The 24,484-nt window shown below is 38.4% G+C and overlaps 1 protein-coding gene across 1 annotated transcript; it reads right to left on the bottom strand.

The window, feature by feature from the left end:
- Window positions 1-1,363: 1,363 nt before the first annotated feature.
- Window positions 1,364-24,484, bottom strand: DAZL (deleted in azoospermia like). Its single transcript, XM_086390230.1, has 11 exons — window positions 24,179-24,484; window positions 16,055-16,201; window positions 15,548-15,639; window positions 14,920-14,971; window positions 14,414-14,477; window positions 14,182-14,321; window positions 11,010-11,081; window positions 10,279-10,329; window positions 9,371-9,484; window positions 8,177-8,275; window positions 1,364-3,348 (listed from the first exon to the last, which is right to left on the bottom strand). Exons 1-11 carry the CDS (start codon window positions 24,179-24,181, stop codon window positions 3,295-3,297), a joined length of 888 nt encoding a protein of 295 aa, XP_086246356.1. The 5' UTR covers window positions 24,182-24,484; the 3' UTR covers window positions 1,364-3,294.

Genomic DNA, 24,484 nt, shown 5'->3' with positions numbered 1-24,484 from the left:
ATGAACTGGAGACTCAACTGGAAAACTTTTCAGACCAGTTAAAAACATAAAATATAACCATCACAGAAAGAGCTAATTGTACAGTGATAGCTTCAGTTTCTCTATCAAGAGACAATTTTTTTGCATTTTTGTGGTACTGGCCCACAGCTACAGCCGTATTGGACAGATGTTTTTAACTCCAAATGTAATGCAGAATTACCTATCGTTTCTTTGCTATGCAGATTGAATACTCTCTATGAGCATGCAAAACCGCACGTTTATAGCTTCAACTTCTCATGTTTATTGTGTTCTACTACCAAATGTACCATCTACAGATGGAAAACTCAGTGTCTTTGATCATGGGTGGTGAGGAATCGCTCAAAAGTATTCAGTTACACACAGAGAAACATATTACACATAACGTTGGGAAAAGCCAGACTCCACAGTTATCAAAGTATGTACAGGAGCAATCTTCATCTAGAAGTGTTCCGAGGATTCCAAATGGTCGTGCTCAGCAGCGGGGCCTGTCTGCAAGACCTGGTCAATGGGAAGCTTTCCTCTGCCTCATGGCCTCCCACCCTCTCTAGTGTTTCTTCATGAAAGCAGTGAGGCGTGCTCTCTTACCACTGCTGCTCCTTATTACCTCCAAACAACCAATGAAAGAAGGGAAAACAATTAAGCAATGTGGCCGTCCAGTTTTATGAGCTCACCTTTAAAGACAACCAAGAGAATTTCAGAGAGGTGGGCACGAGGCTTTATAAACTAAACCCAATGACTTCCTTGCAATTCAAGGGTGCTAATCAATATTGAATAGTTATTTTGAACAATCACAAGGTTAACATGTTCTTATTACAAAAAAAGAAAGCAGGCAGAATAAGTTTCTTACAGGGGTGACCAAACTTCATGGAGTTGATTTTTGCCATAATTTGCAATTTTTTACCAAAAAAAAAAAAGCGTGGTATAAAATTTTTTTCCATCCTAATGGCTTGGCTCTTTTTTGTGAATTTTGTGGTAATCCTTAACTGCAAATGTGCTTAAATTATCAAGCATATTTAAAGCAACAGTTTTAAGATACATATATAGTCTAGTTTTAGGGTCCCAAAATGTTATAAACTTTATTTAAGCTTGGTCAGAACTAACCAAATAGAAAATCAAAAAAAGAAATTATTTCCTCATGAAAATATCTCAGCTTCATAAGATAAAGCAACAAAACTACAATGTACCAAAATGTGCTCTTATAAACTAACTTGGACAGATTTAAGAAACTGAACAATATTTACACTTCTGAATTTCAAGGATCTCACTAAATCTTGTCACATACTACCCACCCAAATCCTCACCATTTTTTAAAGATAATATGAGATGAGTAAGCAGGTCAAAACACTTCTGAAAAAAATGTTTATTTCTATTTATTCATTTATGCAAAGACAGTATCAGCATAGGTAATAGGAACACATTTTTAAGTTTAAAATTAATTTTCCATTTTGAAAGGTTCAGGATTTTGTCTCTTCTTTCTACCGTACTCTTTTAAATACTTCAGTCCAACAAAATAGCAGACAAAATGTATTCTTTTTCTTAAGGGAATAAGGTCATACTGGAATAATGAGAATTGGCTCTTTAGAATTTAGGTATCATTTTTAGTAATCTGGAGATTTAATCACAGAATACATGTAAGAATGTTATAGCACACACACAAAAAAGTACAGAGAATTTTAAAAAGAACAAATTTCAGGGCACTTTCAAATTCTGAGGCATAAAAAAGCCCTCTTGGGTATCATTAAGTTAAAAGATTCTTCCCTTCAGATTCAGAACGAAAATTATTAGGAGTGATAAGACAACGGGCACTGATGGCACGGCCCACGGAAGCCTCGTCAGGACAGGGCTATACGGAGTTTCCGTGTTTTAATGAAGGGGCTGGCCCAAGACAGAAAAGCCAGGAAGCTCCTCTAAACCCATGGCAGGTCAAACGATACTGCTACAAGTGATTCCCTTAGAAAGGGATTATCCCACTGCTACCCTTTCCTTCCAAGGCTTAACCCTCAAACTGCTTATACTACTCCTTCTTTCCTTTCCATCGCTGTTCCAGGAGCACCTGCAGGAACAGTGGAGACTGGAGAAGCAAGACTGTGGGTACAGCAAAGGGGCTCTGGATCTCCAGGTGCTTGTCACGATTTACAATGTCTGAGGAGGAGCCACCTAATCTAAAAATGGATTGTTAACTAACTCAAGTGTGTTTTGGGGATATGCTTATTACTAAACAACTTTTGTGGTTTAGAAACATCAAAACTACTCTGACTCTCCTGGACATATTTTACTTAAAAAAAAAAAAAAAGAAAGAAAAATAACAGGCTAAAAAAAAATTAAAATCTATCTGTTCTTTAACAAATAGCTAATATTTTAATGTTTCTTATAAAAACAATTCCTTTCAGATACTCTGATTAACTTTTAAGTGACAAAGTTTCAGCCTTCTTTAATACCAATATTTTGCACAATTTAAAATACAGCCATTGAGTTTAACATTTCAAGGGGGAAAAAAAAGTAAAAGAAAAAAGAATGGTAACTCAACTAAGAAGTTTATGTACCTAGAAAAGTTAAGTTTGTTTTAGATTCTTTTAAAAAAAAATTTGGCCCAGAATTTTAGTTATCCTAATTACCATCCCATCAGATATCTCTATGTGTGGATTCTAGATAAAAGATAAAGTATTTTGAAGTAACAAACATAAGACCCACTGATTGGACTGTTTGTTTAGAATCTGTTTTACTGGGTTTAGATAAGGAAAACTTCAATAAAGCTAACTATACATTGAGTTTCACTGATTAAAAATTCAGTTTTAAAAACTCTGCTTTTGTGGTAAATTTCTAGACAAATCATAAAAGCACAATATTGCAGATACTGTACTGTTCATAGGTACTTGTTGGAGAAGTGAAGTGCTTGTATTTAAACTATCAAAATTCTGACCTTTCAAAATAGGTTTTCTAAAACAATTTTTTTTTCCCAAAAAATCAGCATTTGTTTTTAAACTCTTAAAATGTCAGGTAAAAATCCTTACAGATATATCTTAAAGTTATTCTTTTCAGTCTCAATTATTTTTTTACTTTTAACTATATATTCAACACAGAACCAGTTTCTAAGTAAATGTCTAATGAAAAAGTTTCAATGTAAAATAAAACTAAGCAATCTAATATAACATATAGAAAGTCTGAGTGTGATTTATCAAAATTCAGAATTAAATTTCTATAACAGTGGAAAACTTTCAGTCTCTTACTATTCAAAACCTGTGACTTCCTATGAGACTAGAAAGTTAGCAGAGAGGATCAAACAGACTTAAGCACTGCCCGACTTCTTCTAAAGTGATGAACTCTTTTATCCTAGAAAAGACAGAAATAACCCATTTTAATTTCATTGAAAATTCCTATTACCATTATGACCTAAGAGACTTGAAAATTACTTAAAGCATTTTTTTAGATTTAAAACAACAATGACAGAAAAGTGACCCTTTTGTGAAAGCATTCCTGAACTTTCATGTGACAAATGTACCAATGATCGGTTTTATTCAGCAATTCAGTCAAAAAAATCTCAGTGACTCAGAAAAAGAGGACTTAGAAATCTAGTTTTCTAATATGTAGATTCTTATTAATTCATGATTCTGCACTGATGTCCCAAAGACAGCTGGTGAAAAACATGAAATTTTTAAAAGTCTTATTTTTACTAAAATACATCTAACAGAAATCATGACTTTATGATGGTTTGAGAACAGCACTCCATTTCAATCTGAAACCCTATGCTTTTAGGTTAAAAGATACAAGTTTTGGCATCTTTAAAGGCATATCCTTAAGCTATAATGAAGATATGTAATTTTTAAGGAAATGAATAGAAAAATTAAAGTATATGCAAAAATTTCCTTTCACTTTGTTGCCAGCAGATGTGCAGATACAAGAAATGAGGCCTTACAATGTAGAAGGATGGAGCTGAGAACCAGTTCAGTTCAGTTTCAGTTCAGTCACTCAGCCGTGTCCAACTCTGTGACTCCATGAACCGCAGCACACCAGGCCTCCCTGTCCATCACCAACTCCCAGAGTTCACCCAAACCTATGTCCATCGAGTCAGTAATGCCATCCAGCCATTTCATCCTCTGTTGTCCCCTTCTCCTCCTGCCTACAATCCCTCCCAGCATCAGGGTCTTCTCCAATGAATCAACTCTTCGCATGAGGTAGCCAAAGTATTGCAGTTTCAGCTTTAGCATCAGCCCTTCCAATGAACACCCAAGACTGATCTCCTTTAGAATGGGCTGGCTGGATCTTCTTGCAGTCCAAGGGACTCTCAAGAGTCTTCTCCAACATCACAGTTCAAAAGCATCAATTCTTCGGCGCTCAGCTTTCTTCATAGTTCAACTCTCACATCCATATATGAGCACTGGAAAAACCATAGCCTTGACTAGACCGACCTTTGTTGGCAAAGTAATGTCTCTGCTTTTCAATATGCTATCTAGGTTGGTCGTAACTTTCCTTCCAAGGAATAAGTGTCTTTTAATTTCATGGCTGCAGTCACCGTCCGCAGTGAATTTGGAGCCCCAAAAAACAGTCTGACACTGTTTCCACTGTTTCCCCATCTATTTCCCATGAAGTGATGGGACCAGATGCCATGATATTTGTTTTCTGAATGTTGAGCTTGAAGCCAACTTTTTCACTCTTTCATCAAGAGGCTTTTTAAGTTCCTCTTCACTTTCTGCCATAAGGGTGGTGTCATCTGCATATCTGAGGTTATTGATATTTCTCCCAGCAATCTTGATTCCAGCTTGTGCTTCTTCCAGCCCAGCGTTTCTCATGATGTACTCTGCACAGAAGTTAAATAAGCAGGGTGACAATATACAGCCTTGACGTACTCTTTTTCCTATTTGGAACCAGTTCTATGTCCAGTTCTAACTGCTGCTTCCTGACCTGCATATAGGTTTCTCAAGAGGCAGATCAGGTGGTCTGGTATTCCCATCTCTTGAAGAATTGTCCACAGTTTATTGTGATCCACACAGTCAAAGGCTTTGGCATAGTCAATAAAGCAGAAATAGATCTTTTTTCTGGAACTCTCTTGCTTTTTCAATGATCCAGCAGATGCTGGCAATTTGATCTCTGGTTCCTCTGCCTTTTCTAAATCCAGCTTGAACATCTGGAAGTTCATGGTTCACGTATTGCTGAAGCCTGGCTTGGAGAATTTTTAGTATTACTTTACTAGCGTGTGAGATGAGTGCAATTGTGTAGTAGTTTGAGCATTCTTTGGCATTGCCTTTCTTTGGGATTGAAATGCAAACTGATCTTTTCCAGCCCTGTGGCCACTGCTGAGTTTTCCAAATTTGCTGGCATATTGAGTGCAGCACTTTTACAGCATCATCTTTTAGGATTTGAAATAGCTCAACTGGAATTCCATTACCTCCACTAGCTTTGTTCGTAGTGATGCTTTCTAAGGCCCACTTGACTTCACATTCCAGGATGTCTGGCTCTAGGTGAGTGATCACACCATCGTGATTATCTTGGTTGTGAAGATCTTTTTTGTACAGTTCTGTGTATTCTTGCCACCTCTTCTTAATATCTTCTGCTTCTATTAGGTCCATACCATTTCTGTCCCTTATCGAGCCCATCTTTGCATGAAATGTTCTTTGGTATCTCTAATTCCATCCCCTTCTCCAGGAGATCTTCCCAACCCAGGGATTGAACCCAGGTCTCCCACATTGTAGGCAGATGCTTTACCGTCTGAACCACCAGGGAAGTTTGAGAACCAGTAATAACATAATAAAAGTATTTTCTTCTCTGTGCTTTTGGCTTAATTGTGTCCTTTTCCTAGGAATTAAATTCCGCTATCATATAAAGGGTAGCTTCTGGAAATTATGTAACGTGTTAACAGGGTAATATCCTATTTAGGTTAAAGTCCAGAAAAGTGGTCACAAACTCAAGTATTTTAAAAAATCAGACAGGGTATGAAAGATTATGAAGGGGCTTGAATTAAGAGTGGAATTTATCATGGAAAGAGGGTACATCCTGTGTTGTGTGAGTGCTCAGTTGTGTCCGACTCTTTGCGACATCATGGACTGTAGCCCACCTGGCTCCTCTGTCCATTGGATTTGCCAGCCAAGAATAACTGGAGTGGGTTGCCACTTCCTTCTCCATATCCTGCCTTAGTACATTTAAATTCAATTAAAACAACAATAACAACATTTAGCTAATCAAAATAAACAGGTCTAGATGCTAGACAACTTCCAACTTTTTGCTCAGAGGAGCAGAAAACTTTGCAAGGTTCAAAGGTAGGCCTTTGCTTAGTACCAGGTAAAAAGTCAAGTGTAAAGACTCGCTGGGTAAAGAGTTTCTGCTTTACAAACAAATCCGTTAGTACTGCCTGTTTAACCTTCAGAACCTTGGGCAAAGTAAGCTGTCACAAGGCCCCTAATTCTTTCCTTTTAAATTTACTATCTATGTACAATGAAAAACAAGAGAACAAAAGTCAACTTTAAATGACTAAGTCTACTCCCTATTGAGAAGATGGCTAAGAACTTAATTCTGCTACAGCTCTAGTCTTTTGTATTAAAGGAAGCCCCAAGTACTTCTTCTAAAAATGCTTTAAGTTTTATCCTATTTCCATTCATTGGTGGAAAAAAGTTATTCGCCTTTCCCTGTTTTAAAATACAAAGCAATGGTTTAAAATTTCCCTTTGAATGTAAAATGCTGCATTTCGGAAAAATTCTGGCAGCTCCTTGGAAAGTTAAACATAGTTACTATTTGACTCAGCAATTTCATTCTTAGGTATATACCCAAGAGAAATAAAAATCTATGTCCACACAAAAATTAGTACACAAATGTTCATACCATTACTCTTCAGGGCCTCCAAGTGGAAAATAAGCCAAATGTCTAGCAAGTGATGAATTGATAAACACAAACTGGTAGATCCATAAATAAAAAGAAAACGAAGTACTAATACATGCTGTAACATCGATGAGCCTCAAAAACATTTCAGTCGGTAGAAGTCAGTCACAAAAGGTAACATGTATTATTCTATTGACATGAAACACTCACAACAGGCAAATTCTTAAAGAGGGAGGGATTGGGGGTAGGAGGAGAAGAGGATGACAGAGGATGAGGTGACTGGATGGCCATCACTGACTCGATGGACAGGAGTTTGAGTGAATTCCAGGAGTTGGTGATGGACAGGGAGGCCTGGCGTGCTGCAATTCATGGGGTCGCAAAGAGTCGGACACAACCGAGCAACCGAACTGAACTGAAGGCTAGAGTTGGGGAGAACACAGAGTGACTAATGGGTAGGGGGCGTTATTTTGGAGGTGATCAAAATACTCTAAAATTTATTGCAGTTATGACTGTACAACTCTGTGCATATTCTATGAAATATTAAATTGCACACTTTAAATGGGTGAATTGCAGGGTATGAAAATTGTATCTCAATAAGCCTGCTGTAAAAACACAACAAAAAACTTCCCTTTACTAACCACAATATTCTTCCTTTGGTGAAGCGACAAGTTCCTTTCCATGTTCAGAGACTGAGAACTAAAGGGATCTTAGAGACTCATTTCAGACTTGTAAAAACTAGAGCCTTAGTAAGATCTAAGTGATTTGTCCAAGGTGATAGCACTAGGATCAGAAACTGCAGACCCATTCTTAAATTCTAACACCCACATTCTTCTCCACTGTACCAACTCTGAATCAACTTTCTTTCTACTCAGCTCTTTTTACTACTTTACTTACGTCTTCCACCAAAAGGTTCAAGTGCATCAGCTGAGTATTCAATTCCTTCTTCTCCTTAGTCCAAGATCCACATACTCTAAGTTCTGTTTTTGGTATCTAAAATTTTCTTTTCCTATTTGGTCAACTTTCGAGAACCCTTTGAATTACAGTATTATTGTTGCTGTTTAGTACCTAAATCATACGCTTCTGCTAAAGATTTCTTCCCTAAGGGTAACCTACACTATACCAAGATTTAAGCAGATACACTGCTACTTAAAACTCGCTCTCAGGCTACAGTCAAAAGCTAAGAGTTCAATTATATGCTCTATGTAAGCTCAATATATATATATATACACACACACACATATATATACACACACATATATATATATATACACATACGTATACCACAGGAAAAAAAAAGATGCTTTATGGGTGACAAGTGTTCTTTTTATCCTACATATAATTCTTTTCATACCTTGAAGTAGTCATCTTGAGTGACAACGGAGTTTCTCAGTCTATTCTCTGGATTAAACAGACAAGATACCACCGTCTGTATGCTTCTGTCCACAGATTTCTGAAACACAGAAGTTTTCAGTAAAGACTATTCATTCTTTTACTCACTGGTAACAAGCTTTTTGAAAAATCTTAATGAATACATACACTTATTTCTAAAGAATTCTCATCCAATTTTTCATTTTTACCATGTCACATAGTATGTAACTTTTATACCAAATTTAAGAATTGTTTCATAAACTTAGTGATAGAGTACTGGTTTAGAAAGCTCAATTAGTCAAGCCTTCAGATAGCTGTTTTTAAGTCTTTTTAATTTTTCCTGTTAGACTGGAAATAGTGAGCCCTCAACATTTCAAGAAACATTTATTCAGGTTAAACTCTGATAATATAACTGTAAGTTATTTTGGTGGTTTTTTAAAAATTTAAATTGTATCACAAATCTGGGATTATTTTCACTGCAGAGTTCAGTAATTTAAAAATTTTTCCATTGAGAAATACATGAAGGAAGTACACATACTCCAATGGTAATTGTTTACTGTTATGGGAATCGTTCAGTGTTGTGCATATTCCAGTCAGATCAATTACTTTTCACATCCTCATCCATTCAAAAGACACAGAATTCAAGAATGAGAGATTACAGGGATTTGCTCTAAAATGATAAAAAGAAATCCCTCTATTTAAGTATTTCCATTACTAGTGAGCCCAGCACTCTCGAGGACTGCCACTAGATGTGATGCTGTGGTGAGAATGCCGTGAACAACTGTGCAATGTGATTCATCTAAGCAAATGTCTACACTGGTGAAAAACAGGCGGACAGAAGCCACACTAATCCCTCTTTTGAAGAGTAGGATTCTTGAGGAAAACTACCCTTTGGACTCTGTCAAACCATGTTAATATTTATTAAACTATGGTTAAAAAACAAACCAAAAAAACCCAATGAAAATGGAAGAAAGGGAAGGACAACTAAATCAGTAACTGGTTTGCAGGTACCTAGAATTTCATTAACTTTTACGTAAATTGTGAAGCTTTTAGTCAGTAACTCAAGCTTTTTATATTTAAATTTGAGCAAAGATATCTGTTTCTCAAAGAGCCATTATTAAAACTTGAATAAAGCACATATAGAAACAAACGTTAATGAACAAAATTCAACGTTTGCCTTTTGTGGGCCATTTCCAGAGGATGGAGTAGCTTCATGAACTGAGCATTCACTGGGCAAAACTTCAGCTCCGGTATCAACTTCATTACAGTGGTAGTTAATGGTTGTATAAGCCTACATTTAAAAGAATAAAAGTGTAATTAAAGAGATGTACATTAGATAGTCTTCAAAATAGTGAGCTCACACTGAAAGTTTAAATGTGTATTGTTCTGAGGTTCAATTACATTATTTCAGAAACTATTTTAAACTAAATAGTTGAAATGCAATATGGGAATCTTATATTTTGAAATGTCAACATAATTAGAATTAGAGAATTTCTGTAAGAAACTTCAACATATAATATGGGAAGGGAATTTCCCAATGCCTAAGGATTTTTGCTCACATTATGTCCTTCAAATATCCAATCCTGATAAAAGACAGAAGGTAACAAAGGCTCAGATATTTTAGAGGTAGCTTCCTCTTCTGTTTTATTCATTTTCTTATGTAACAGTGTTGAGAGCAAAACATTTTTGCTTCTCTCAACAGATTTTTTTTTGGCTAGAAAACTCGATGCAGATTCAATATTAATTATAAATCCTTGGAGTTATGAATAGCACAGGTATTAGTACTACCTTTCTTGGTTACATATTCTGAGCACCGGGTATGCAGGGTGGCCATTGCTCAAGTACAGACAAAATAATCTGAGAAACAAAAAGCACAGTTTCTCCCATGGGAGTGTGTGTGTGTGTGTGTGTGTGTGTGTGTGTGTGTGTATACACTTGAGTTGCAAAGAAATGTAACACATAAAGTAAAAAGGCATTTAAAATATTTCCAGGCATACTTGATATGGCAAGGGTCAAGAAATACGTAACAGTAAAATACTTTTAAAATACAGAACAGGAAGTACATGCTCGGCTACTTCACCTTACCGGAGGAATAACATAACTCCTTTGTTCCCCAGCAGGCCACTGCGGTGGCATCTTAAAAAAAAAAAAAGAAAGAAAAGAACGCTTACTTAAATATTCCTTTACACTGTCACAAGGATCTGAAATAGACAATGCTGAAGTACTGGTGTTGGTTTCCTTGAGCTTGAAGACAATAAGTACTTTATGATATGTATGATTTTATTGTTACTTTCATATATTAACTTCATCTTTTTCTCAATTTTCTGGAGTTGGTTTTCAGGAAAACTCAAGAGACAGTAGCTCTTTGAATTTATTACCATAGTGTCACAGATATGGTCATTATCTATGGACAGAAATTCTAGTAGCCAGCTAAAATAAACATTATCAAACATAATTGCAATTCAATGATCTAAGAACTGAGTAACCATTTTATCTCAACCTATGCCTCTATAAAGACTCATAAGATCCAGCCTGTATGTTTTAGCTATTAGACAGCAAATGAAGACTACATGCTGAAATATAGAAGAGGACACCAAAACTTGTAAGACAATACAAGAGAAAGCTTGCTAAGCTCATTTCTGTCAAAATATTATTCTTATTCTAAATAATAAAGAAGCCCTAATTTTAGACTAATTCTGTTTTTCCTTAAATTTTAGGCACACTCAACTACTTTTAAATGACAAACTATTAGGGAAATTTACATAAAGGCCTAAATAATATTCCAAAGTAAATAATTTTGATCCCTATTAAATTACCTGATAATTATAAACAGGCAGCTGATATCCAGTGATAACCTGAACTGGTGAACTTGGATAAGGAGGATAAGCCTGCAAACAAAGTTTACAGAAAGAATGAATGAACAACGTACATTTTTAAAAATCAGAAAGGAGTATCATTCCCAATGCAATAAAAACATGAAAATAAGGAAATCTTCATTTTTTTATATCCAATCCAAAATTCTGAGTGAGTGCTTTCATGAAGAAATAAGTGTTCTCTGTCAAATGTTAGTCTTTGGGCTGGGAGAAGGAAGAGATAAATAAAGGCAGTGACTGATTTTGCAAGCCCAAGTTCATCTTTTTTGTATATTTATTCCCACCCAGAAGTTCTTTCTTAATCATGATGAAGCTCTTAGAACAGATTTCCATGTTAGCATTAAATGAATACATGTGTGCTATGTTTTGTAAAGATATTCGTAGGCAGTTTTGTATTCCTTTGACAGTATTTTGGGGTAACATGGAATACGCCCCATAGACATTTTGGCTCTTTCTGTGTTTTACTTCTAAAAGCTAAGGGCAATGTACAACCCCAACCTGGAAAAGAGATATTTCAATAAATATTTTCAATAAATATTCAAAAAATATTTCAATAAATATTTATTGACTGAAAATATCTAGGTACTAGTATACAAAAATATACCAGAATAGGTAATAATACCTCATGGTAAATTTTACGAACAAGCAGGGCTTTTCTTGTAGCTGTTTTTTTTTTAATGTAAGAAAAGATATATTCTATACTTCAGGTAGATGAAAAATGCAAATAAACGAGAGATACTGCAGAGCCTTTTCACTATTATTTTATTTCTTTTCCTAAGAATAAAATGTCTTTTGAACGAAGAAGGTAAACTGAAGTAGGAAGAAAATAAATGTTATTTATTATCAATAGGAGACAAGTATTCCAAATTTCAATATTAAAGAAATCAAGACAAGACAAATTATATGCCAGAAACTCATAGAACTTACAAATATAATTAAATCGTCAGAAATTTATCCATGTTAGAACCACAATACATCTAGAAATCAACAATCTGTATGAAGAGGCACATGGAAATCATTGCAAATAAAGACTAGTTGACCCTAGGAAAGAATAAACCAGGTAAACACATGAAGAAAACTTTCAAGCATTTTAGGAGTTATTTGGGGGAAAAATAGAAAGGAGATATATTCCATGTGGCTACAGTGATCAGTTCTCAGATAAAGACTTACCAACTATACAGAAGCAGACTTAAGCTTAGGATAAGAAGTAACACCAAGGGAACACTTCATGCAGATGGGCGAAATAAAGGACAGAAACGCCAAGGACTCACTACAAGTAGAAGAGATTCAGAAGAGGTGGCAAGAATACACAGAAGAACTGTATAACAAAGGCCTTAACAAACCAGATAACCACAGTGATGTGGTCACTCACCTAGAGCCAGACATCCTGGAGTGTGAAGTCAAGTGGACCTTAGGAAGCATCACTACAAACAAAGCTAGTGGAGGTGATGGGATTTCCAGCTGGGCTATTTCAAATCCTAAAAGATGATGCTGTTAAAGTGTCGCACTCAGCATAGCAGAAAATTTGGAAAGCTCAGCAGTGGCCACAGGACTGGAAAAGGTTAGTTTCCATTTCAATCCCAAAGAAGGGCAATGCCAAATAATGTTTGAACTACCATATAATTGACCTTGTTTCACATGCTAACAAGGTAATGCTCAAAAGCCTTCAAGTTAGGGTTTAACAGCATGTCAACCAAGAACTTCCAGATGTACAAGCTAGATTTAGAAAAGGCAGAGGAACCAGAGGTCAAACTGCTAACATGTTTTGGGTCATAGAGAAAGCAAGAGAATTCCAGAAAACCAACTACTTCTGCTCCATTGACTATACTAAAGCCTTTCAAAGTGTGGATCACAAAAAACTAAGGAAAATTCTTCAAGACATGGGAATACTAGACCACCTTATCTGCCTCCTGAGAAGCCTGTATGCAGATCAAGAAGCAACAGTTAGAACCAGACATAGAACAATGGACTAGTTCAAAATTGAGAACGGCATATTGCAAGGCTGTACGTGGTAACCCTGATAAATAAACTTCTACACAGAGTACATCATCCTAAATGCTGGGCTGGATGAATCACAAGCTAGAATCAAGATTGCCAGAAGAATTATCACCAACCTCAGATATGCAGATGATACCATCTTAATGGCAGAAAGCGAAGAACTAAAGAGCTCCCTGATGAAGGTGAAAGAGGCAAGTGGAAAAACTGGCTTAAAACTCAACACTCAAAAAAGTAAGATTCTGACATCTGGTCCCATCACTTAACGGCAAATAGACGGGAGAAAATGGAAACAGTGGTAGACTTTATTTTCTTGGGTTCCAAAGTCACTGTGGACAGTGAATGCAGCCATGACATTAAAAGACGCTTGCTCCTTGGAAAAAAAAACTATGACAAACCTAGATAGCATATTAAAAAGCAGAGATATCACTTTGCTGACAAAGGTCTGTATAATCAAAGGTATGGTTTTTCCAGTAGTCATGTATGGATGTGAGAGTTGGACCATAAAGCGTGAGCACATAAGAACCGATGCTTTCGAACTGTGGTCCTGAAGAAGACTCTTGAGAGTCTCCTGGACAGCAAGGAGATCAAACCAGTCAATCCTACAGGAAATCAACCCTGATTATTCATTGAAGGAGTGATATTGAAGCTGAAGCTCCAATATGACCACCTGATGCAAAGAGCCAACTCACTGGAAAAGACCCTGATGCTGGGAAAGACTGAGGGTGGGAGGAGAAGAGGACAACAGAGAATGAAATGGTTGCATGGTATCACTGAAGTAATGGACGTGCGTTTGAGCAAACTCCAGGAGATAGTGAAGGACAGGGAAGCGTGACATCCTGCAGTCCATGGCGTTGCAAACAGTTGGACAGGACTTAGCAACTGAACAATAACAAGAACAAGCAACGCTAAGAATGACATTTCTAACACAGTGTCCCATCATTTAGAAGGATTCAAACAGCACAGTATTGTCACCTACTATGGAAATCGTTGACATGACTCCATAGAGGGTAAGAACTAAGACGGGCTTACTTTTTAAGGTGCTCGCATCAATAATAAGATCTCTAGTATAATACACACACCAAAAAAAATAAAAAAAAGGAGCGGAGGTACTTCTTACCTGAACATACTGAGTTATAGGGTTTATCATGGTTGGAGGCTGCATGTAAGTTTCAGCGTTTGGATTACTCCAGACACTCTGAAATTGTGGTGGAGGAGGAGGATTAAAAACCAAAGGACGTGGCTGCACATGATAAGCACCTTTTTAAAGAATAAAAAGAAAACAAAGCCTATTTTCAGTTCTCTGAAAAGCCACACATGTGTCAACAAGAACAATTCATTTCTTTACTCACACAAATTTTGTTTCCTGATTGCAGGGCCCAGTTTCAGCTTTTTACCATGGAAATTTATCTGTGACTGAAAATAAAACAGTATCAAAACTAGAATTAATGTCCAAGTCTTTACTTCCAAGACTTTGATTAATACCCAAGTTCTCTAAAATTACTAGTATCAGGTAAGATCAGTGTTAAGAATATACCAAATCAAAACTTACAGCATGAAACCACCTTACTTACCTTCACTCTAATAAAATTTTGAGAAGTTATGGAATTTGATTAAAAAAAAAAAAACCTTCACTCTGTCTCTAATCATTCCTGTCTCCAGTTCATGAAGCTGGATGTTCAATCAAAAATACAGAGGTTCTGATTAAGTTATGTAAATTATTCCAAGCCTGAGTTTCAAACAGGAAATATATTTATTTCTATATCTTATAAAAGAATGAGTATATATTCAGGACACAAATAATACTAAACACCACATCCATAACATGAGAGATTTTTTCCAAAAGAAGATTACTTACTTCTACTATCTTCTGCACATCCACGTCATTATAAAATGAAACAAATCCATAGCTAGAAAGTCAGAGAGATGAAGCATAAAATCACCACCTTATCAGTACATGGTTTAAAACTAGTGTTCTATAACTGACTAAATAATGATAAAGGATGAAAAATATACTGAGATAAATAACTATAAGATGTACATGGTAGATTCTCTATAAATACTACTGTTTTACTTTCCTACCCTGATCTACAGATTTGTGTCAGAATTCACAAAGATTAAGGCAATGTAGGAACTTAATTAACAAAAAATTCATACCTATGAATCTGAGTTTAACTTATTATCTATGGCAAAATCATTAAAATTTAAGATACTGTGAAACGTATGAAGAAAACAATTCTTTGATAAAACTGACTAATCCTCTTATGTGAAATGAAGACAAGAAATATTTAAATACAAACACTAGGCAAATGATTAAATAAAAGAGCTGGCAGCAAAACTTACCCTCTACATGAAAGTTACAAAGCAACAAATTTCTCTTATGCAAATGTGAGAATCCGTTTTCGATTTTTCTTTTCTGGAATTCTATACATGCTATATAGTTGAGGTATTTATTATAATTTATATTGAACATATGTTTTACTCACCCTTTGGACACACCAGTTCGATCCGTGATTATCTTCACTTCTTTTACTGAACCATATCTAGCAAAGAAACTTCTAATTTCTGTTTCATCCATCTATGCAGAAGAATTTGATTTTTAAAAGTAAAAATTCAACATTCAAAAATTTCAATGATACTATAAAGAAGTTTTGGTGATGTCGAAATATCTCCTCCAAGCATCCCCAAACTACATATCTATATCAAAGATATTTTTAGTCCTTAAAGGTTATACATAAAAACAATTCCAAACCTGCATGAAGTACTTAAAAAAAAAAAAAAAAGTCTTATGTTTACTGCTGCTAAGTCGCTTCAGTCGTGTTCGACTCTGTGCGACCCCATAGACGGCAGCCCACCAGGCTTCCCCGTCCCTGGGATTCTCCAGGCAAGAACACTGGAGTGGGTTGCCATTTCCTTCTCCTGATGTTTACAACACTACCCAAATCCCACTATTCACAAAATACTTTCAATAAATGAAAACATGAATACATTACCCTAACATCAATTCCACCGACAAAAACAGTGTTTGGCATGATTTTGCCTTCTGGTAAAACATAGCCTTGGCTGGTGGTAGCTGAAGACGACTGGGTGCTGGCCTCTCTGGAGATGGTTGAGTTTGGAGTCTCAGGATTTGCAGCAGACTGTAATTTGGAAAGCAGATGTCATCACTAGATTCACAGGCTAAAATCATAGATGCTATGAAATATAATTTGTTTTTAAGGCTGTATATTGTCACCCTGCCCATTTAACTTCTATGCAGAGTACATCATGCAAAATGCTGGGATGGATGAATCACAAGCTGGAATCAAAGATTGTTGGGAGAAATATCACCAGCCTCAGATATGCAGATGACACCACCCTAATCCAAGAAGGTGAAGAGGAACTAAAGAGCCTCTTGATGAAGGTGAAAGAGGAGAGTAAAAAAGCTAGCCCGAAACTCAACATTCTAAAAACTAAAATCCTGGCATCTGGTCACATCATTTAATGGCAAACTGACAGGGAAAAATGGAAACAGCAACAGCCTTTATTTTCTTGGGCTCCAAAATCACTGTGGACGCTAATTGCAACCATGAAGTTAAAGACGCTTGCTCCTTGGAAGAAAAGCTATGACAAACCTAGACAGCATATTAAAAAGCAGAGACATCACTCTGCCGACAAAGGTCCACTGCTGTGGTTTTTCCAGTAGTCATGAATGGATGTTAGAACTGGACCATAAAAAACACTGAGCGCCGAACTGATGCTTCTGAATGGTGGTGCTGGGGAAGACTCTTCACAGTCCCTTAGACTGCAAGGAGATCTAACCAGTCAATCTTAAAGGAAACCAACCCTGAATATTCATTGGAAAGACTGAGGCTGAAGCTACAAAACTCTTGCCCCCTGATGTGAAGAGCCAACTCACTGGAAAAGACCCTGACCCTGGGAAAGACTGAAGGCAAAAGGAGAAGAGGGTGGCAGAGGATGAGATAGTTGGATGGCATCACCGATTCAATGGACATGAGTTTGAGCAAACTCAGGGAGACAGTGAAGGACAGGGAAGCCTGGCATGCTGCAGTCCATGTGGTCACAGAGAGTCAGACAGGACTGAATGACTGAATAACAATAATAGTAAGCACAAAAGGCTGCAAGGTAAAGATGAAGATATTATGCCTTAGCTTATGAAGGAAAACAGGAACAAGGACAAAAGAAACCGATAGATACTTTTGAAAATATTAGCAGAATGTTATAGAAATTAGTTACAATAATGGAAATTAAGAGTTCCTATTTTGTTAGATGCCAGAAATTATGATAAATTTAAGATTTCTACAAACTGCTATAGAGATGAAATAAAAATTGCTGTATTACCAAATTGGAGTGTTTGGGCTTTTCTCTATTAATTCATGCTCATGCTAATGTTCTAACATACTTTGTGTTTCTATCTGAACATCTCCTAACTCTTTCCTTTAACTATGTTACAGTGATATTTCATGACAATGAAGTCAGAGAGAACAAAAACTATTTTAAAGCTTTTCCATTTTTAAATGTTTTATAACTTTTTTCTAAATGGGACTATATTACATAAGTCACATACCTTGAACTATAGAGAAATTCGACTAGATTTCTTTCCAAGATAGAAAATTTACCAATCTCTTTCAATTAACTCACATTCAAACACTCAAGGCAGTTCTGAAATTCTTACAGACTTTCTCTTCAATTTCCCCTTCATTTGTGAATGAATTTTCAATACCTTTTTATTTGATAAACTATTTCTATTATTAGCTGTATGTGAACCACAATGGATAGACGTATTTCAGTTGAGAGGTGCAGTATTCACGCAGAAAACTGTGCTGGAGTAAAAAGGGTTATGATAACATATTGATTCTCAACCTGGGGAAGATTCTGTGACCCGGGGGCACCTTTTGGTTTTCTCAGTTGAGGGGTGTACCTGGTAAAGGAAAATAACAGAAAGGGAAAGACCAGAGCTCTCCTCAAGAAAATCAGAAATACCACGGGAACACTTCATGCAAAGATGGGCTCAATAAAGGGCAAAAACAGTAAGGACCTAACAGAAGCAGAAGTGATTCAGAAGAGGTGGCAAGAATACACAGAAGAACTGTACAAAGAAAGTCTTAATGATCTGGAGAAGCATGATGGTGTGGTCACTAACCTACGGCCAGACATCTTGGAGTGTAAAGTCAAGTGGGCCTTAGGAGGCATTACTGCAACAAAGCTAGTGGAGGTGATGGAGTTCCAGCCGAGCTACTGCAAATCCTAGATGATGCTGTGTAAGTGCTGCACTCGGTATGCCAGCCCATCTGGAAAACTCAGAAGTGGCCACAGCACTTGAGAAGGGCAGTTTTCATTCCAATCCCAAAGATGGACAATGCCAAAGAATGTGCAAACTAACATACAATTGTGCTCATTTCACATAAGGAAGATTATGCTAAAAATACTTCAGACTAGATTTCAACAGAACATGAACCGTGAATTTCCAGATGTTCAAGCTGGATTTAGAAAAGGCAGAGGAACCAGAGATCAAACTGCTAACATCTTCTGGTTCATAGAGAAAGCAAGAGAATTCCAGAAAAACAACCACTTCTGCTTCATTAATGAATTAATTCATCAATTAAACTATGCTAAAGATTTTGACTGTGTGGATTACAATAAACTGGAAAATCCTTCAAAAGACAGGAATACCAGACCACCTTACCTGCTTCCTGAGAAACCTGTATGCAGGTCAAGATGCAACAGTTAGAACTGGACATGGAACAATGGACTGGTTCAAAATTGGGAAAGGAGTATGGCAAGGTTGTATATTGTAACCCTAATTATTTAACTTCTATACAGAGTGAAAGTGAAAGTGAAGTTGCTCAGTCGTGTCCGACTCTTTGCAACCCCATGGACTGTAGGCTATCGGGCTCCTCCGTCCATGGGATTTTCCAGGCAAGAATGCTGGAGTGGATTGCCATTTCCTTCTCCAGGGGATCTTCCCGACCCAGGAATCGAAACCAGGTCTCCTGCATTGCGGGTAGACGCTTTACCATCTAAGGCACCAGTGTGGCTTACAGAGTACATCATCCCAAATGCCGGGCTGGATGAATCACAAACTGCAATTAAGACTACTGGGAGAAATATCACCCTCTGATATGTAGATGACACCACCCTAATGGCAGAAAATGAAGAGGCACTAAAGAGCTTCTTGATGAAGGTGAAAGAGGAGAGCGAAAAAGTTGGCTTAAAACTCAACATTCCAAAAATTAAGATCATGGCATCTGGTCCTATCACTTCACAGCAAACAGATGGGGGAAAATGGAAACAGTGACAGACTTTATTCTCCTGGGCTCCAGAATCACTGTGGACAGCGAATGCAGCCATGAAGTTAAAGGTTGCTTGCTCCTTCAAAGAAAAGCTATGACAAACCTAGACAATATATTAAAAAGCAGAGACATCACTTTGCCAACAAAGGTCTGTATAGTCAAAGCTATGGTTTTTCCAGTAATCATGTACAGATGTGAGAGTTCGACCATAAAGAAGGCTGAGTGCAGAAGAATTGATGCTTTCGAACTGTGGTGCTAGAGCAGACTCTTGAGAGTCCCTTGGACAGCAAGGAGATCAAACCAGTTGTTCCTAAAGGAAATCAGTTCTGAATATTCATTGGAAGGACTGATGCTGAAGCTCCAATACTATGGCCACCTGATGAGAAGAGCCGACTCATTGAAAAAGACCCTGATGCTGAGAAAGATTGAAGGCTCCAGGAGAAGGGAGCGATAGAGTATGAGATGGTTGGATCGCATCCTTGACCCAATGGATATGAGTTGAACAAACTTGGGGAAATGGTGAAGGACAGGGAAACCCGGTGAGCTGCAGTCCACAGCGTCTCAAAGAGTCAGACAGTGATTAGTGACTGACCAACAACAAACCTGGTTATCTGGTTGGTAGAAACCAGAGATATAATAAGCATCCTACAATCCAACACACAATCCAACACCACCCCCCATAACCAAGAATTATCTGGCCCCGAATCTGCATAGGGTCAGTTGAAAAACCCTGTGATATTGTTGGCAGAATTGAAGAGTAAAGTTCTAATCTCATGTTCTGTTTAAGTAATATGGATATTTGAGACAGAAAAACAGTAATCTGAGAAAAAGAAAAATTTGGGTTGTACACGTTGTGATATTAAGTATGCTGCTGCTGCTAAGTCGCTTCAGTCGTGTCCAACTCTGTGTGACCCCATAGACGGCAGCCCACCAGGCTCCCCCATCCCTGGGATTCTCCAGGCAAGAACACTGGAGTGGGTTGCCATTTCCCTCTCCAGTGCATGAAAGTGAAAAGGGAAAGTGAAGTCGCTCAGTCGTTTCTGACTCTTAGCGACGTCATAGACTGCAGCCTACCAGGCTCCTCCATCCATAGGATTTTTCTAGGCAAGAGTACTGGAGTGGGGTGCCATTGCCTTCTACATGATATTAAGTATAAAATTCATCTAGTGATTTCACTAGGGTCAAGTCTTAAGGAAGGCACCATTCTGTCCATCCTATTCCTTAGCCAGCAGATGGCGCTCAAAGCTAAACTAAGGAATGTACTCCTTTCAAGAGGCGTAAGCAACAGGGATTTTAAAACTGCCTGTGTGTATATTTCTATACAATGATTAACTTATATATGAGCTTCCTAGGTGGCTCAGTGGGTCAAGAATCTGCCTGCAGGAGACGTGGGTTTGATTCCTGGGTGGGGAAGATCCCCTGGAGTAGGGCATGGCAACCTACTCCAGTATTCTTGCCTGGAAAATCCCATGGACAGAGGACCTGGCAGGTCACAGTCCATTGGGTTGCAAAGAGTTGGACACAACTGAAGCCACTTAGCATTAGCAGCACATAACTTATGCATACAAATCCACAACCAATAGACAATCTTTGCGTACTTTTAAACTATTGCCAAAAATACTCTACAAATGAATTCCTGTTGTTGTTCAGCTGCTAAGTTGTGTCTGATTCTTTGCTACTCCATGGACTGCAGCACACCAGGCTTCTGTGTCTTTCTCCTGAATTTTACTCAAACTCATGTCCACTGAGCTAGTGACGCTATTTTAGGTTAAAGCTAAAAGTTTGGTGTTAAAGAATTAATCATAACTAATCAATAACATGCAGAAAATAAATTACATGTAAATTAGATGACAGAAGTAATTATTTTTCTTAACTACACCTTCAAGTGAGTTGATGGGTTCTAAAATGAGTAATTCTGGAATATTAAGTAAGGGTGAACTTGGAGGCCATCATATACACAATTCTCATCACTACTATTTTCAGTAACGGATTCCCTTTTATATTTGAATGATCAAGTGACAAAGATAACTAAAAACTGGAAATAAAACTTATCATCACTAAAGCATCTGCGATGTCAGCTCTTTGACAACATTTCATTCAACTATTAAAGTCTACATGCAAGCAAACTGAAATCTATGTATACTGACTAGGTCAGACTAAAAGTCTGTAATTTGCAGTCATCAGTGTTACATCCAGAGAAGGAAGTAGTTATTAAAGAAAAAAATGGAGTGAGTGTCCTACTCTTTGAGACCCCATGGACTGTAGCCTACCAGGCTCCTCTGTCCATGAGATTTTCCAGGCAATAGTACTGGAGTGGATTGCCATTTCCTTCTCCAGGGGATCTTCCCAACCCAGGGATCAAACCCAGGTCTCCCGCATTGTAGACAGACGCTTTACTGTCTGAGCCACAGGAAATTCTATTAAGGAAACTGTACATGAAAATCAGAATAAAGCCTTTTATGTAAATCCAAGAGTAGACTCTCAGGGGAGGGGAGGTGGAATCCAAACAATAAACATACAATCCTGGGAAAGCTAAGAAAGAAAAAGGCAAGAATACAAAAATACACATTAGTCTTGAAAAAAATGGGATATGACTACTATCCCAAAATCTGGTTAAGATGGTACACTCCTGCACCCAACACAGAGATGGGAAAGTCTAGCAGCATACAAAAAATACACAGTTAAGAACAGTTTATTGTAAATTCAAGTATGGTTATTAGGAAATCTGTTACTATAATTCACCACAGAAAAATCATTTGATAAAATACAGTATTTCTTAATTTAAAGAAAAGTAAAATGAAAGAACTTTATTTTCTATCAATCTAATTCTAGATTATCATTAAGTTCAAAGTAAAACATGACAGTAATTTATGCTGAAACTAGAAATAAGGGTCTCTCCTTATCACCACTATAAATTTTTTCCATTATATATGACAAATGTAAATATTAATATAGAGTTCTTATAAATCACCATGAAAAGACAAATACAAATAGAAAGGTGGATCAAGAATAGAAAAAAGAGAAATGGAAAACGTTAATGACAAACTTTAACTTCACTAATGATAAAAAAAAAAAGTACATCAACACAAGTGGAATATTTTCCAATTAGACTGGCAAATTTAAAACATATACTACCTTTCACTGCGTGGAAAGGGGGTGATATTACACACCACTAGTGGGAATATATACTAGTATATCCTTCACCAAGAGTTACTAGGAAAAAATTATCATAGTTCAAAATTGTTATAATATGGGTATAACCTTTCAACCAGGGATTCATTCTACTCCTGGCAATTTATTTCAAGCTATTAATAGAATAAATAGGCCAAAACATTTTCACAAAGACACCCATTATTGTACTGTTTTAATGCACACAAATTACTCATTATAAGGGAATGTGGTAAAATAAGTGATAGTAATATATAAGTACACAATTTTTGGTAAAGTAAGAAGTTATGTATTCAAAATTATTTTAAATTTCTCTTTGGAATAAGGCCCACTATATTAAGTGAAGAATACAGGTTGTAATATACTGTTACATAGTATGGTACACTTTTTATAAAATACACCTATTTGCAATACATACATGAAAGTAATCTGGGAGGACATACATCAAAACTTCAGAGTGGTTACATACCTAGTTTAAGATGGACCTCTACTTCCTTACACTGATTACTTTCTAATGAGTTAATATGCTAGTTTTATATAAGAAAAAAATCAATAAACATATGCATTTCTCTCCCCGCCCTCTTAAAAAAAAAAAAAAAAAGGACAAAACTGTAAACATTCACAGTAACTCAGCTTATTAAGTAATTACTGATGTGGATAAGTACAAGACACAATTATTACAAACAGCAGTGGCATACACTTGTAAACTTTTACTTTAAACTTTGTGTGCACTAATAAACTGTATATAAATTTTCTCCCTTTACTTCTAAAAATAGTGTATACTGGTTATTACACTACAGGCGATATACTACACTACAGTATTTAATGCTATATACATCATCGGAAGCTTGATGGTTGGTCAAAACTGTTCTCAAGAGATGCTCCTCGAGGTGGCATCAACTCTAATGCATTTAACAAAACGCTCATAAATGTCACCCAACAGACCCCGTTAATACTGGAGGGACGCTCTGTTGGAAGGTTTCTGGTTTCTTTAAGGGAAAAGAATTTCCCAAGTTAAAAATTCCTCGAGCTCCCCACTCCGCGGCCGCTCCGAGGCGAGGGCAGCGCCGACCTCGTCAGGAGATGATGGCGTCCCACCCGAGGTCGGCGCGGCTGCTGCCGCCGCACAAGCACGAGGTCCCCGCGGCGCCCGCGCCCTCCCGCAGGGACACACCCCCAGGCCCCCGCCCCGGCCCCGCCCCGGCCCGTGGGGGCCCCGCCCGCCGGCGTCCCGCCCGCGTGCGCCTCACGGGCCGCCAGGCCCGACGCCATCTCGCGGAGGCTGGGCCGCCCGCCTACCTCGGTAAGCGCGGGAAATGAGCCTTCCGGGGTGGCGTGGGCCCGCCCGGAGCCCGGCCGGCCGAGTGCCAGGCGCCCCACCAGCCGAGTGCCAGGCGCCCCGCCACACCCCAGCTCCTGCGGCCCGAAGGCCACAAGCCCTGCACGTGCTGGGCGGCGGCCCCCAGGGCTCCGACAGCCCGGCCTCATCCCCTCCGCCCGCCCTCGGTGCCGCGGAGGCCGTGCCAGGCCGCCTCGGCCGCCCTCAGGCTGGGCCCCTAGGACAGGCGAGCCCGGCAGCCCCGCTCCGGGTGCCGCCCCAGGCCCCCTTCAGCGTCCTGGCCACCCCAAGGAGCCCCCTGGGCCTCCTCCACTCACCATGATGGCGACAGCCAGTGTTCACTCAGAGGGGCTCGAGGACGAAGCAGAGCCTGGCCTCGGGCACCGCGCTTGGAGCTGCTGTTGGGTCTGCTCGTGCCCGCTGCCCGGCCGGACTGGGCAGAGGGAGCGGCAGCAGACCCGACGGAGAGAGTCAGAGGCGGGTGGCGATGCCGAGGGGCGCCGGCGGACTGAGGCGTGGCCAGCGGGGCGCGGGGAGGTGGCTCCTGCGCAAGGTGCGGGGGGGGTGGGGGGGGGGCTCGTCGGGAGGCGCCTCAGCCAATGGGCGGCCGCGCTGGCGCCCCC

Source organism: Bos grunniens, chromosome 1, assembly GCF_055505025.1.
Source record: "Bos grunniens cultivar Pamir isolate PY7600 chromosome 1, Bosgru_T2T1.0, whole genome shotgun sequence".
In the NCBI taxonomy this organism is placed as follows: domain Eukaryota; kingdom Metazoa; phylum Chordata; class Mammalia; order Artiodactyla; family Bovidae; genus Bos; species Bos grunniens.
This window is presented reverse-complemented; position numbering and strand designations above follow the sequence as displayed.

Excerpts from the sequence above, each read along its gene's own strand:
- DAZL (XM_086390230.1), bottom strand. Across the intron at positions 14,478-14,919 it reads ATGTGCAGAAGATAGTAGAA|TCACAGATAAATTTCCATGG; the intron begins GTAAGTAATCTT and ends TTTTATTTTCAG. Across the intron at positions 9,485-10,278 it reads GGAGTTATGTTATTCCTCCG|GCTTATACAACCATTAACTA; the intron begins GTAAGGTGAAGT and ends TTTTAAATGTAG.